Genomic DNA, 17,304 nt, shown 5'->3' with positions numbered 1-17,304 from the left:
GGAACTAACACTTGGAGCACAGCTGACCCCTCTCTTCTCTAGGCCAGTGACAGCTCTAAAAAAAAAGAAATTAAGGCACGCTCACACGAACATAACAAGAACGGGAAGAAAAGTCCAGATTTTCCTCACCATGTGCCACCCAGCCATGTTTACACTGATCGCAAGTCCTCAGGTTAATCTTCCCCGGCTGGAAACATTCACACGTGCAGTTCACCAGTGTGCAGCGGATGGCCTGCAAAGGAGAGGAGGAAAAGAGATCAGCATCTGTTCAAAGGTACCATATTTCTTCACCATTTTAATAATAACACCCACTTCCCATTTTTAACGGCTTTAGGGGCCCGGAGAGTTTTAAAAATAAATTTTGAAACCATCAAAATCTCTTAGCAAAACATATTAGAAAACAACACTGATTCACTAATAGAATGTTTCACGCCATTCATAGGTGAGCTTTAAATGAGAAGCATAGCCCGAGTAGTATAAGAGTAAAGGATTACATACTCTACAAGATGCTGGATCTGAAACACCAGGGACCCGAAAGAGAAAAAAATATTGCTGCTACCAAACAGGCACATTTAAGTTCATCCACCTGGCAACAGTGCAAAAAAAATACACTCTCATACAATAATGTTCAAACGAAATGTTGTTCCGAGGAAAACATGATATACAAGTAATATTATTAGAATATTACTTTTCTTCTGCAGTGTTTCGTTTAAATGTTTTATTAATCTTTCAGACACATTTTGAGAGATATTCCTGTTGGCCCAATAACACCTGGCATATTTCTGGCATCATTTGTCACTTCCCAATTCCTTGTTTGTTTCCCCCTTGATATATCAAGTCCATTTTCATTCCTATTTTGAAAAATGCAAAACAACCCCCATTTTTTTTTAATGATGATGTAAGAGATTAAGTTTACATTTGTTTTTAGATCAGATGTAGAACAGGAAAAGACATTTATGTGAATATTTGATACTTGGAACAACTCACCTATATCTTAGAAAACTGAAAGACACACTCACAAACCTTTCATTTCTTTACAAGCACTTTAAAAAATCATCTCCCCGGTTTACATTATAAAGCGAATCCACAGAAAATTAGCATTAATGAAGTGTAACTTTTGATAAGATTAAGAACCTATGCTTGAGAACAGTGCTAAAGCCAACCTATGCTCCTAGACTACAGTTAATAAATTTATCTCATACATTTAGTTCTAACTTGCATGGCAGTTCTGAAGACAGAAGGGATTTAGTCCGATCATTCAGATTAACCATCTACTGTAACTACCTGAACTGCCAGGAAAAGACCTCTCTACAGCTGTAGATGTAATCAATAATTACTGATTTGGGGGGTGGGGTGGGGGAGAGGTACAGGGCTACCTGAAACTGCAGTGCTGGGCCTGAAAGCTACTCTCACTTACACAGCTCCAGACGTTCATGTTCCTGGAACCAGCTGGATTTTTATATAAACTGTCTCATTTGTAACAGACAGTATTTTAGACATTGTTAACGTGGTTGGGACAAACTCCATTTACAGAGAGTAAGACTGAATGGGCTTTGACTGCTCCCCATGCTTTAGATCAGGCAAGTTTAAAATATTTCTCTTTTGTTAATGAACATCAAATCTATAGGTCCCTGTTCAGTTTCCAATAGAGTCCTTGCCTAGACTCCTCTCTTGCTTCACCTCCAACCCTAGTTTGCTCCTCTATTACGGCAAGAAAAACACTCAGGTGTATCATCTGCCTGATATTTCAGGGCCTTTCTTCCAATGTCAATAGTCCAATTACATATTAGGAGGTTGTAAAACTTTGCTGTACGTATTAGTGATGAAAGGAAATAGTAGTAAGAAATAGGGGCAGCAAAGGAAATGCTGACTACGCAAGAATAATATATGTAGTTGAAGGTTAGAAGGGGAAATGTTTCTCCCCAAATTTCTTGCGTCAACTTCAATAGTTTAACTGACTGAGCAATACGTCAGAACATTCCAGGTGAGAAAGAGCTTCTTTAAATGGCGTGTTCATTAATGAACTCACGATTTGATTGTACTATGGTAACACAAAACAAAACAACAACAGCTTAGAGGGCAGTGTTTCTACTAAAAACAAGGCACCTTACAAACTATCCAATTATAAATTCAGATGCAGCAACCACATTGACATTAAAATATTTATATAATCTGAAGTGCGATAACAGAATCTTTCATAAACACTAAGGAAAAAAAAGTCGCCTCTGCTTTACCAAACTAAGGAATGATCAAAACTAACAATGACTATCTCTCAAGGACTACATGTTAACTCCAGCACGAAAAACATACATATTTTAAATCACTGATTTGATCATTTTGATTTGACAGTTATTTAACAAAAATAGCCTCACTTCACATTGCGTTTAAAACATACTTTCGTCGATTTTAATTATAGCTATATTCAGGACAAAACAAATTAAGAGACTGTAGATTTGCTTTATTTTAGGTATATTTATTTATTTACTGATTGAACTATTCATTCATTTACTGAGAACTAGTTTATGATTCAAATATTTTTCTCTTCCTAAATAACTTTATACATCTGGCACATTTGGGAATTAAACTTTTCAGATCATCATCCTTTTCCTTTTTCATAATTTTACCCTTTTTGTACCTAAACATACAAACATTGGAACACCTCAGCTCCTTTTGTATATAAACACTTGAGCACTGGAATATCCATTTTGTATTTCTATGACTTCCAGAAGGTCTATTTGTTTTCAATTCAGATTTATATAGACTACAATTGTTCCTTAAGGGAATTATATATATTTAAACAATATGGTCTAAATAAATATTTTGAGTATGAGACTATTGTGGCTTCAAAGGAAGTTTTATTCTAAGTAACATTTTTGAAACGGCATAAAAGTTTGACATACTATTTATTCACAACAAAACAGAACCAATGTGATCACTTGCCAACTCACCCACACTTCAAAAAAATAAATTATCATAAAACTATCAAAGCCAGTTAAGCCTCAAAAACGTACACACTTTACAAGGAGAGAGCTGGGAAGAGCAGAGATGGTGAAGCTTTCATTTTGGTGAGCACATCCATTTCTTCACGTAGCTAGTATATGAGTACTTCCCGCCCACTGCCGGGCATTCATGACTACAGAAAATTCAGTGGCGATAACGAGGTGACAGAAAGGGGACACCAGGAAAAGAGAAGACAATTTGATCAGGATAGTCCCACCTATAGATGCAGGACCCTTATGCAGGTCTGGCCAACTCAGGCTAGCAACCCCTCCACACCTCCAGGACCCCGCTTCAGCAAGTGCCTGAAACTCTTTCCTCCATTTCAGTAGGATAAGCTTTTCCAACACCCAAAGAACAAGAACAAGTTTTCTTAAGCCTGCAACTTATTTAAAGTAATGATTCCTCTGCTTAGCTTTGCCATAGATTTCTTGAAAGAAAAATCCATGCACCCACCACCCACTGCTTCCACCTACATTTTAATTGTGCAATCTGGATTCTGCCCCACACAGTCCTGAAACTGCTGTCTCCAAGAGGAATGTTCTCATCACATCTGGTCCCCTTTTCTAGCCTCCTTGTTCTCCTAGACCCCGAGGGAACCTAAGGCACTAACTCTCCTTCATTCCTGGGCTGTAGAGACCAACTACCCTAGTTTATTGGCAGCAGCTTCTCACTCTCTCTCCACTGTAAATAAATACAGGTGTTTCCCACCACCGGGCTCTTCGTTCTTAGGCAATTTCATCCCCTCCTACAGCTTCAGATATCATCACTACGCAAAGCCCATCACTGTGGAGCCAAGTACTGTGTTAAGTGGCAGAAATGGATGGCAGAGTCCCTGTGCTCAAGGATTTGACAGTCAGAGCTCATGGGCAGTGGGTTCAGAGGAGAGACCCTAAGAACAGAAGGAAGCCCTTGAACAGGTTTGGGAAGCACCATTTCTCCCTCTTTATGCCTTGGTCTTTTCTCCTACCAAAGGTAGGATTTAAACATTTATCTACAACAGTAAACTATTACCTATTATCAATAATAGCTAGATTTACTGGATATGTGCCATTTTCCAGGTACTGTGCTTAACACTTTACAAACATTAGCTCTCCCTCAGAAAATACCACGAGGTCAGTACTGTTATTCCCTTTATTTCACAAAGGAGGAAACTGAGATGCAGCTAATTCAGGACCTTGCCCTGAAGTCACAGGAATCTGATTCCAGGTCTGTGTGAGCTCTCCACCCACTCGCAGGCAGCCATGGGGCAGAGCCCCTCCGTCTGCCCACCCCCCCCCCCCCCCCACTGTGTATTGTTAACTCCTGATCATCTTTCAAGCTTTCAACTCAAATATTACTTCCATTCCCCAGGGCAGCTGCCCCCAAGGGATCTTTCTGTCACAGCACTTATCACAGTTGTGAATATTATATTTATCTATACTTATTCATTTTATATATATACACACACACACACACACACACACACACACCCCTATCTGTGTGACTATTTGATTAAAGTCTGCCTTCCCCTGTAGAATTTAAGCTCCTTGAAGGCAGAGTGACATATTGTTGGGCTTACAGTGTAAATATAATGGCAAATAATAGGTGCTTAAAAGGCACTTAAAGAATGCATGAGGGCTTCCCTGGTGGCGCAGTGGTTGAGAGTCCGCCTGCCGATGCAGGGGACGCGGGTTTGTGCCCCGGTCCAGGAAGATCCCACATACCGCGGAGCGGCTGGGCCCGTGAGCCATGGCCGCTGAGCCTGCACGTCCCGAGCTCCGCAACGGGAGAGGCCACAGCAGTGAGAGGCCCGCGTACCGCCAAAAAAAAAAAAAAAAAAAAAAAGAAAGAATGCATGAGTCTTCCGAGCCTCTTTCCCATCTGTAAAATGATGGTAACAATAACATCACAGGAGTGTCAAAAGACTCAAATGAAATAATGAATATAAAGCATGTGGCACTGTGTCTAGTGATAGCAAAAGCTCAAAAGATGGAAAACATTTATGACCTCAAGAAACTTTCCACATATTACATTTGAATTATTTTCCCCTTATGATTCCTCCCAATGTATTTTTTCCAACACCTTGTAAAATGCTTAACACATATTTAGTCTTAATGAATAAATGAACTTTGACATATATGATGCCATATTCTTCATACTATAATCCTCTGAATTGGGCACGACAGGGATTATTATTTCTGTTTTAATACTGGGGTTCAAAAATGTTTATTTAGGTGTTACACGTCTCTTAAATGATAGGGTGGATTTCCCAATTACTAATCAGTTTATTTCCATTACCTGTAGAAAAAGAAGAGATACAGTTAAAACCAGTAAATTATGAATATTCATGTTCAAAAGTATGTCTAGAATTCATAAAGTAGACCAATTTAGTATAAAAATATTTAATCAAGGTTCAGTCAGTAACACTTATATTTGAATATTAAGTAAGAGTGCATTTGCTAGTATTCTGGATGAGTACCAAAGCCCTATTCAAATAACAGATTCTGTTATCACTAAAACTGAAGAGTCTTTAAACTTCATTATAGTCGTAGCTGGCTTGAACTCTGCAAGTTAATGTGAACTGAACATCAGTCTTCTCACCAAATGATATTTCTCAGAAAAGCACAGATTGTGGCTTCAGCTAATATTTAGCGTATATCACAAAAGAACTAGACACAAGGTTAATTAATACATCTCCTGTTAGCTGTTCCTTCTTTGGGAACACTTACAGAAGTTACCTATTAATACAAAACAACAAAAGGCAAAATAAGGCCATGGGGCATATAGAAACATAAGACATATTCTGAAGGAACAATCATAGAAAGAGAACCTTCCTTCCCAAAACCCCCAAAAATAAGACTAATTTCAGTTCTGGGTTTTGTCTTTCCACACAAAGAAAACTATGGGCCAGGAGATCCCCTCAAGTGTTCATTAACCTGGCCAAATATCCCATATATAACTAAAAATCCTTCTTAAATCCGCTTTCTCCTTATTCATTTCTGGGGAGGATACCAAGATTTACAACTTGGATTATGAAATTCTACTTGAATCATTTAAAAATGTTTAAGAGTTAAGAACATAACCTACACTAAAACTGAATTCCTGAAAAAGCCAATCATTAATAGAGCATCCATCTGTCCCACCAGCTTCTTCCAGAAACTTAGGTGGTACAATCTAGGTGTACAAATTAATGGGCTATAATGGTTATCAGTGACAAGGTTTGCCTTTCTTATTTTTTAACAAGAACAAATTTCTTAATAAAATGAATTTTCTACTTTGGAAATCACATGTAGGTGTGATAAATAGGTAAACTCAGCCAAACTTCCGTGAAGATCCAAAGTAGTCCATGTTATAATTAGCTATTACTAATTCATCTCTGCATATGTTATTCATCTCTGTACATACAGGTCCCAGAAGGAAAGGTATGTATGGTGCCAAAGGTCAAATAAACCTTTTTTATTAGGTAGGAAAACTGTCCTTCAAAGACTTCTGTCTTTAAAAAAATCTGGAAAATTATCCATAATGAATCTGGAAACTAATTCTTCTAGGATTGTCTCAGAATACACTGTAGTAATTACAAAGTAACAGCTACTAAGCATTATGGATGAAGAGAGTAATCTTATATGCGACCAGAAAAAGATGGACTGCCACACACATTTATACATCTTGTGTATAAAGTACCTAATGCCGTACTTCAAGCATTGCCACAGAGATTCTCAAGAACTCACATGATAGGAATGGTGATTTATTAAGTAAGGAAACAGCTCCCTGTATAATTTTCAGGACAGTTTTTCCTCTTCCATTTTCACATGGCTGATCCATAAAACGAATGCAAAAGCAACAACTTCCAAAAGAAGCACTCTGAGTTTTAGCTAAGACTTTGAAAATCTATATGATATTGCCTTTGTAGAAGAACAGTGTCTTAAATTTGCCTAAGTCAAGATGCAACTTGAGCAAAGAAAAAAATTTTTTTGGCATGGTGGATAACTTCTGAGCTTACTAGAAAACGACAAGAGAAATTTGCTTTTACGTGACTACAAAACACATACAGGCCGAAAGGAAAGGTACGTCCATATCCACCTGTTGTGCTGCCGGGTTTTACAATCAGGTATCAAAACAAGACGAGAAGATGTGAGTTGGATAGACATAGAACACTGAGACCCCTGGTTTTAAATATACTACAAAGAAGTTTTATAACAACCTAAAAAGTCTTATCTAACTCTGACTCTGAGACTATTAATATAAACCTAGAGTTGCAGTAAGGTGGGTATGTTTTCTGTATTTATGTAAGGAAATGTACAGATCTGAGTTTGGACAGTGTTCACAGAATTCACAAGAAGTGATTATCAGTGATTATAGAGTGTAGAGTAAAAGTAAAGGGCTCACAGAGTATTAAACTGCAATGTAAATGCCACTACTCGTAATAGTAACAGCAGCAAATGAGAAGCAATGAAATTACTGTCTGCTTAACCAAACCGCTTAAAAATTCACACAGTGGGGGCTTCCCTGGTGGCACAGTGGTTGAGAGTCTGCCTGCCGATGCAGGGGACGCGGGTTCGTGCCCCGGTCCGGGAAGATCCCACATGCCGTGGAGCGGCTGGGCCCGTGAGCCATGGGCGCTGAGCCTGCGTGTCTAGAGCCTGTGCTCCGCAACGGGAGAGGCCACAACAGTGAGAGGCCCGCATACCGCAAAAAAAAAAAAAAAAAAAATCACACAATGGGCCAGCAAAAGTATATATCTTAGTTTGTGGTAAGATAAATTAGAAATTGAAAAATGTATTAACCTTTCTATAAAAGGTTCCTTAAAATGTGTCTAATTGTTTTTTAATGTCATATGAAGAAATAGCAACCTGATAAAAGTGATCATTTTGTTGTACTTATGTGCTCTGAAATTTCTTGATGTCTTTTCATCAATCCGATCTTGCGGCTGAGTCGGAAGATTTGAAAAGACATGGTCAGTCCAGACTCACTACGAGGTCCAGATGCCACTGATACAAACAGTGGACAACAAGGTCAAGACAGAAAGCTGGGCAATTCAAAAATGGCCAGACTCCAACAAGACATCGTAAGAACAACGTTACTGACCAAGGAAATATTATCTTCACGATAGCACATACAAAATACCTGAAAGAGATTCACTGTGAAAAGGTAGCCTTTAAACATCAGTTACTGCTAAAAATCAGAAGACTTAAAACCTCATTTTAATTTTCTCCTGAAAGGTGTTATTCTCTATCCCACCCCCTCACCTGGCAAATGGATAAACAAAGTATGGTATATTTACATAGTGGAATATTATCTGGCTAATAAAAAGGAATGAACTCTTGATATTACTACAATATGGATGAACCTTGAAAATATTATGCTAAGTTAAAGAAGCCAGACACAAGAGATCCTAAATTATATAAGTCTATTCATAGGAAATGTGCAGAACACAGAAATCTGTAAAGATAGGGAGTAGTTAGTGGTTTCTTTTTGAGGTGATGAAAATGTTCCGGAAATGACTGTGATGATGGTTGTGTATAACCGTGAATATACTAAAATCCATTGAATTGTACACTTTAAATGGGTAGAGTGTATGATACATGAACTCCATCTCAATAAAGCTGCTTAAAAGTGAGGAGGGCAAACCTACTACATTCACCTAATTTCTTTTAACGGTGTTAAAACATTTAATTCATAAGATATTATTCCCCCGGGGACACAATGTAGCATAATATCCTTTTTTAACTTAGTAGGTCTTCAGTATACAAATGCTAAATGAGTGGTTAAACAGAAGGCAAAGCAACTAAATTTCACTGCTGCTTAAATCTGAAAATTCCTTCTACTTTGAAAATATTAAAACCTAGTATGTCCATTTGAAAATGACAATGACTTTTAAATCCACTGCCATTTATCTATCAGGAAAATCCAGGAAATCCTTACATCCTTCAACAAATTTGGGGTGAGGAGGCCTCTCAGTTATAATGTTCATCAAGATACTAGAAAAACTCAAAGAGAATTGTTTAAAATTGACAATAGGGCTTCCCTGGTGGCGCAGTGGTTGGGAGTCCGCCTGCCGATTCAGGGGACACAGGTTCGTGTCCCCGGGAAGATCCCATGTGCCGCAGAGCGGCTGGGCCCATGAGCCATGGCCGCTGAGCCTGCGCGTCCGGAGCCTGTGCTCCGCAACGGGAGAGGGCACAACAGTGAGAGGGCCCGCGTACCGCAAAAAAAAAAAAAAAAATGACAATGGTGAATTCTGTCATGTACACTAGTAAAAGTATTCCTCAATTACTGTGATGAAAAAATTACCTCCACAAAAGTCAAGAAACAAATATGGTTTAAGGGGAGCGGTCAAAGAGAGAAACCATATACTTCTGAGTAGATGTTCATATATGAATGTGAATGTCTCTGTGACTATGTGTGAATATATAAATACAAACAGGGAGAAAGGGACATACACAGAGGCACATAAATTTTCACAGACACGGATCCAACGAGCATCTGTAGTCATTAGCTTACGACCACAACCGACTATCAGTCGACACGAGGAAGACCCCATTTAAATAATTTAGGAGTTCAGAGTAAAAATCAACAGCGGGATATAGCCAATTATATGAAGAAAATACCCTTGCTTCTATGGCATCAAAGCCTATGCAGGCTTTGGAGTGCATGTGTTATGCTTTTTCCCCCCAATTAAATTAGGCCTATGGTAATAAAAGCTATTTTGTTAGGCAATTAGTAATATTAGAGAAACAGGAAATGAAAAGGCATTTCAATTTGGGCAGAAACATTTTATTTTCTTACCTAACAGTTAACAATTAAGATATTCCACTTACTGCCTGTACTTACAAATTTTACAGACTACTTAGGCAGCTGTGATAACATAATGAGAAAAGAAACACTCTTCCCATGAACACACACCTATCGTCTAATTGAAAATAAGGGATTAGCTCACTGTAAAAAAAGAAGCACATTTTCACTAAGCTCAGTCTACATTTACCAGAATACATAACTTTGTATAAGGAGCCAAAGCACCTCTGATATCATATGAATGATAAGCAATACTCATCTCATTTCACCTTAATGTTGAATCAGCAATTCTGTATTCCATTGATATACATTTTACTCCTTTTCACTAAGGCAATTTGAAAGGTGGTAATGTGACTACATTTCCCCGTGGCATTCATGACAACAATTACTTACATAATATGATAGGGAAGGCATTAATAAGGAAGGGATTTGGAATGAGATGCAAGGAGATTTATAAACCTTTCAGCACTTTACGAAGAAATACTCCTCATTAGGCAAGAAGTAAGACAAGATGAAGCCTAAGTTCTGGTTATTTCACGGAAGCAGCTTCCATCCTGGGAAGAATGGTTTGAACGGCTGTCCCCTACTTTGGTGACCGAGCAGAGAGGTGCAGGAGTAACCCAAGACTTGTCCAAAGGTGTGCCAAATGTAAGGCATCACTCTGAATCGGGGCCACCTCCCCTTCCCAGACAGCACGGGAAGGACCCCTTTAAGGAAGGAGTGCCTCTCAATCCTTCTCATTAAAAGGAGCCAGCCACATTATTTCAAATGCCAAAGCACAGTAATCAATCCATTTACCAAGCAAGAGCATAAGGTGGGTGACCTTTTAACTGAATTTACTCTAGGTGTGTGAAAAGAATTTATCCCAGTGAAGCAACAAGGGAGACAGGTCGTTGCATTTTCGAACGTATCATTTCAAATGACAGCTCTGATTGCCCAGGCCAATTGACGTAGCCTTTGTGAGACTTAACAACATCCCACGACGGACGGTGCCATGAAGCTTGCATAATACTTCAAATACATTCTTGTATTTAATCATCAAAATCCCCCAAATTAGAGATTTTTCAAACAGCCGAAAAATGAGGCTGTGAGATGTCCTTAAATGGCCACAGCTGGTAATCCAGGACTCGCTCCACCCGGCCTGGGCGGGAGAGGCAAGGAGCTGAATAATCCCCCTTGCTACTCTCCTCCACAGTGAGATTTCCTCAGATATTCTTCCAGTTCCAAGAGCAGTTTGAGACTGAAGAGGAGATGTGGAAGAAACTACACACAAAGGGAGAGGCGTGGGGGAAGGCTTTAAAGCAACTTAAAAAGATGAGGTAAAATGCTAAGTAAGCAGTTAACTATTTACTCTAGGATTTTCTATGAACAAAGTGGCACATTTTTAGACAGAGAAAGCGACTCTCAACAGCTTTCTATGGAGTCTATCAATCGTTACATTAAAAAAGGCCAAAATCTGAAAAAAGTGAGGCAAGGATTTGCCAAAAACACTGATTAATTTTACACCATCTTGCTTCTACCTTGTCTTGGGATTGTCCATTAATAGAATATCTCAATAAACATTTTAATACTGTCCATCGTTCATGTGTCTGTGCATCGTAACTATGCCTGATTAAGAAAGAATATGTTTCTTTGCCCAAGAGCAGATATCACCTCAGGAGTCATACCTATTACAAATAATAATAATGATATGATGAACAGTCTACAGTGCCCTCTTATACGTTATTTATGTTAGGTCATAGAATCCCCAGGGGTCTGTGCTGAGACCTGGACTGGCTTCATTAGAGCATCATATAAATCACTAAAGGCACATCTTGATCTTACCCCTGGCTAGAGTCGCTGGAATTTTTCAAGTGGAACCTCTCAGGTGAAAACATTTTTTAAAAACACAATGTTATCATTTCTTCTAAAACGTGGGTTTCTCGAATTGAATCCGTTACATTCAGATGTTCATAGAAATCCCACAAATTTCTATGGACTCTATAAGCATCTGAGGGTAACAGGTGCCCTAGAGTGTTGCAAAAAACATTATTCTCTTTTTAAGGATTAAAGGACAAAGAGAGACATATAGAGAAAGACAGCAAGAAACACATCATCCAGCTGCTAACAAATGCTTTGACATCACTGAGCAAATGGGGAGACTAATGCAATGGTTGTCAGGAACTCTGAGCTAACTCTTGAAAATTCAGAAATAAATACAAAGCTTGTGGAAAAAAAGGGAGTCTTCCAGAACAATGTTAATGTCATCTTGGGCATGAGGACTGGGTTCATACGTGTGTCAGCTGAATCAACATAATGGGCTATAACAGCTTCGAAGCAGCTAATATGGTCCATTGGGTCAATAATCCATGAACTAAGAAGGATTTACTTGATAGACTATAAATGGTTCATAAGAACTCAAGAATCACTCCATCAGATCAAAAATCCAATTTTCACATGGTGCCTTTCTATGAATTAGCCAAAAGATAGTAATAGCTCTAAAAGACTTCAAGGTCTATCAGTTAAAAATTTACTTTGTAAAGAACAGTGTCGAGGAGGGAGAATTAAATGCCTCGCTTTCTTTTTGGTGAACCAACCTATTTTAAAGGGAAAAAATATACTTTATGACGGAAAGCTAATATACAACAGGGGATGTTCAAGGGGCTTTTCACATCTTCCTCTGGGCACCTGAATGTACGGATCCAAAGAAATGACATGCAGGCATATACATTCTCTCCTCTCTCTCTCTTTGATATGTCTCCACATACATACAGATACTACCACTACGTAGCAATAAATTACAAACAATATTTCTAGGATAGCAATATTTAAAAATAAAGATTTATATTTTATTTTTGTTTCTGTACACGGTTTATATTTGTGGGTCTGCTGTGTGAGGCCTGCAGAGACATTTGAGACAGCACATGGATATCAGTAAACTCTTTCATCCTCACGTATGGAAAAGCAGGCCAAAGAAAGTATAAAAGGTAAACAGTAAGAACTGCACCACATTTTCAGCATTTAAGAGAGAGAGAGAGACAGAGAGAAGAGGGTTGGTCCACAGGTTGGCTAAAGCTTATACAGCCAGTGTTTACAGATAACTGCAACTTCTTTTCACTCTAGACTGCAGAGAAATACTAGCCTCTATCCCATGTTTGTGAATTTCATTGCATATTCACACAATGTGATAGTGGCTGCAGACTAATTTTTTTAATGTAAGCCCATCTATGTGAATAATTGTATTTACTAAGTTCATGGCAACGAAGAAAAGCGGAGGAAAATGTTCCAGAAATATAAAAGGCTGTAATTAGAATTCTTAACAAGAATGAATTCCTTTACTAGGGAAGAAAATGTGATCTATCACCTCTCTCTCAAAATGCTATTAGCCTCTCTTCATCATAAGAATAACAAGAAGGAATCTTTTCTTTTGCTTTTTATAAGAGTAACACTGAATGAAATAATAAATGTTTTTACATCAAAGTATATTAGCTATTGACATAAGCTCGGTCCTCTTAACTTTCACACAAGGGAAAGAAAAATTCCAATAATTCTGAAATAGACAGATAAAACTTTTCTCTGTGGCTATGGCCATGTACTATTATACGTAACTGCTTATTTTTAAAAAGAGCCTTATTGGTGCTCTCTGAAGGATTTTCTTTTATACATAGCTTTATCCTATAATTTTGTCCCTGTTGGGCATGCTGCCTAAATTTAAACACAAACAGTCAAGCAATGAAGAAACATTAACACATTTACTGTGAACAAAAACTCCCAGTTGTACAGTGAAATTTTAATACATTTCAACTTATCTCTTTTACTAATGGGGAGAGTACAAACCCTGCAGGAATTCGCTCTGCAAACTGGTAATTACAGTAGACTCACTTTTTTTATAATGCATATGTATAGTCAGACACAAAAAACCCTGGCTGCCCTTTTGATGTAGGTTACAATAGGAATGTTTTAAAAATTATGAAAATCTACAGCAATTCTAAAGGAATGCATTATTTCATGGAAAACTGTCCTTTAACTCTGTATATAGACACAAATAGACACATACTTAGATATCCACTTTACACACCAGAAGGCACAATCTTTATCAGTATGTACTTTTATGTCATTTTCCCCGTAATCTTGTACAGAATAAACCCACTCCTTTTTGTACAAAGCTGGATGTGACTTTGAGTATCATAATTTATCTCTTACATAAAGATGACGTTCTTTCATTCTATGCCTGGTCTTCCTGTTTTGTCCTTTCTAGTTTTGGGGATTTAAATCTGTATTTTGAGATCTCATAGAACCACTTCATTAAGGATTACTTAATGATTCCAAACCAATCCTTAAGGATTACTTAAGGATTCCAAACCAATAAGTTATCTCTCAGTATAAGCAGATGTGCCCCTTGACCACAAAGACCCTATGTACATACCTGCAGAGAACAAGAACCATACACTGTAATATTCATAATAATAGTAGCACAGACAAGTTGACAGAAATGAGGTAAAATCTGTTACTATTCACATCACTTGCTAGACACTTTACATTTCTCTGTCAAATGTTTGGTTCTGTAACAACTTTAAAAGAAACTGAAATCTGATAGAATGTTAACAGGCTATCAAAGTATAATTTACATTAAACTCATATTTCTAAGTATTGGCATACGGGTAGCGGGGGTGGAAATGAAAGCAGAAAAACCTTCCAAGTGGACATAACTTTTGAAATGCTTTGTGAATTTCAAAAACAAAAAAAATGAAGTTGCTAAAATGTTTATCTGTGACTGAGAAGCATCTACAAATTCCAGAGATATCTATCTGAAAATTATAAAATTCAGGTACAACATAAAACATACAGCATGTGCTACCAAAACAGGCAAGGTGCTGTACAGAAGTCATTTCCTGGTCACCCAACTTCTCTGCCAGTGGTCACTGGCAGATCCACTCACTGCTAAGAGAAGATATATTTTAGATACACATGCTAGAAAAAAGTATCTTATGCTAAGGACACACATGCCTAGCTCTTCTTCTAGGCAATGCTACTAACAGTCTAACCTTAGGTCTCCCTGTCATTACAAAAAAGAATGCTTTCTTCTGTGACATCCCCACCTCTCTGCTCCCAAAGGCTGCTTATGTGATAGTGTGCCTGAAACCGAAACAAGAAAACCAGATCCATCATAGTTCAAGCGCAGGCAATGTATATAATCCTCGGGCAACACTACTGCTTCCACTGGCAATGAAATGACACGTTTCTCATTTTTTAAAAAAAGCCCAACACCAAGATAGATGAGAGAGAGAGAGAGAGAGAGAGAGAGAGATTCTTTCCTTAAAGTCAGTTTTTGCAGCTGCCCCTTTTCTTCCTTGATCCAAGTGTTATGAAAAATATCAAGTACGTTGTGGCTTTAACATGAACAAATTAACAGAAGTACACCTCAAGGACAGCTACGTGTAAAACGTGAGCCTCTGCAAAATCCATTCACACTATATAAACACAACTGAACATTAAAGAGCAACACCTTTAAAATGCATATGGTCCATCACAGACAAAGCGTTCATGCTTTCATCTGCTAAGTCTGTTACTCCAAAGACTGTGATAGAAGTTGTGAACTATAAACAAACATAACATCTGCTCCATCCTCGTGGAGTTTTGAAAGCCAGGTGATCAGGGACATGAGTTAACGTCAACCATCTTCGAGTAATTTGAAGGGTTAAATCATAACTCATGTGCTATCGTTATTTACAACTTTCTAAGGGTCAAAAGGAAAGAAGCAGAAATTCAATATTCTGATTCCCTTGCTGCAAGGCACAGCAACGGCTTTGAATGAAAGCCTACAGATGCTGCCCTTCATGACAAAACACACACACCCTTCCAACACCTTCTCCAAATGAATGGGTCTCTCAGTTTGTCTTTCAGTAAAGGGAAAAAGTAAAGGTTGAGGAGGTCAATTTGAATTCCCTGCACAGGCTGATGAAATCCTCCTAACCTGCTTTCCTGCTCTGGAAAGCAATGAAATTGTTGGACTATTAGAGAAGCCTGTCTAGTAGTAAGTAATACATGAAAAACAGGCAATGTGTTAGGATAAGCTTAACACTTTGATACATTTGACTTCTTCTTCAGTGATTTAGAGGGTCATTTCTTTATGTTGTGGTGCTTCCACCTCTTCAATACAAGTACCATTAGACAAGTCAATATATTACTGGATGGCCGGATGATTGAATACACACAAATTACTTTGTCAGTCTACAAATATGATAAAGGAAGACAGCAGCAACCAAAGTTTCACTGCATTTATCACTCATCCACATTCAGAACCCTGATATAAAAGAGATCTATACCTAGCCTATATTATATATTATCCAAGAGGGACCCTAAATAGATGGCCACAGACCACAGATATCGCTATTCATGAAACTGGACATCAGTGCCAGAAACAAAACCAAAAAGAGTACAAGTTAGATTTATGCAAAGTACCTCATGACTGTTTCCTATACTATTTGAACGATTAGCAGGTCCCATTTGGGTGGACCATAAATAGATCAGGAAGGAACAATTCAATACGATTTCACTGAAACATTATTTGAATATCCAAAGAACTGGCAGTGAACATGTTTTAAAATTTTGTTTGTTCACATCCAGTATATATGAGGCTATTATTTTAATTGTAAAATATGTTACCTGTGTTCAAATTAACACCGAGGCATAGCTGCCAGATTGTATGCCTCAGATATAAGTAGGAGGGACAGAATTTTCAGTGGGTGTCTATCGGCACGGTATTATTTTCTTTTAGACTGCTCTACAGACAGATTCGGCTTTTTACCTCTGAATCACAAATTAACAAATTTTAGAGTCAGCCTACCTAATGCTTATCTAGCCATATTCTAGTTGCCAAAGCATCATTTTTAATATTTATCTCCATGAAAAATATTTTAGATTCTGTGTGTCCATTTACTGAAATGGAGCTTTTCCCCCAAATTAATCTAATTATTAACTTCTAAAAGTCAATGACAAGGGTGGGGAGGGTGGAAATCCTCAGGTGCCTAAACTAGTATGAGGTGGGAGTATTACATCAGCTACTAAAGCTAGTTTGTGTGTTTCAGAAACTTGAGGCTCTCTGCACACAGGTGTCAGGTATGTTAATTACCTTTTTGTCTCATAAAATAAAACATATAAAGAACAAGGTGAGAAATACAAAACGTGTGCTAAGGATGCCTCCAATGTGAAGCTGCTTCTTGTTTGAATTTGGAGTCAGGGAAAGCAGTGCTGGTGCCTTTTTTCTTTTATGATTTAGACATCTTAGCTAGAGCAAGATGAGTCTGCACACTGAAAGTGAGATTTATCAGTGAGCTGAGGAAACCAAGTTTCTTAGCACAATTTCATCTCCTTTTGCTAAGGGCCCAATGCTTCCACTTTTAAAAACAAAGCAAACCAAAACCTTCACCTATTAAATACAAAAGAGAACTGGTCTGCCTCAGAATCATCTGTGGCACTACAGAAGCACCACTGCCCGGGACCAACACACTCGAATGAACCCATTAGAATCTCAAGTGTACTTGCAGAGGGGGT

The 17,304-nt window shown here is 38.1% G+C and overlaps 1 protein-coding gene across 18 annotated transcripts in view; it reads right to left on the bottom strand.

Moving 5' to 3' along the window:
• Positions 1–17,304, bottom strand: part of BNC2 (basonuclin zinc finger protein 2) — a 425,725-nt gene that overhangs the window by 154,041 nt on the left and 254,380 nt on the right. For all 18 annotated transcript variants that reach the window (XM_079927977.1, XM_079927974.1, XM_079927978.1 and 15 more), the window contains one exon: positions 130–232. In XM_079927977.1, the coding sequence (XP_079784103.1) occupies positions 130–232 (103 nt within the window). The remainder of the gene's footprint in view (positions 1–129; positions 233–17,304) is intronic.

The sequence above is a fragment of the Stenella coeruleoalba genome (assembly GCF_951394435.1).
Source record: "Stenella coeruleoalba genome assembly, chromosome: 7".
NCBI lineage: Eukaryota > Metazoa > Chordata > Mammalia > Artiodactyla > Delphinidae > Stenella > Stenella coeruleoalba.
Note: the sequence above shows the minus strand (reverse complement) of the source record. Positions and strands in the feature narration are given on the sequence as shown.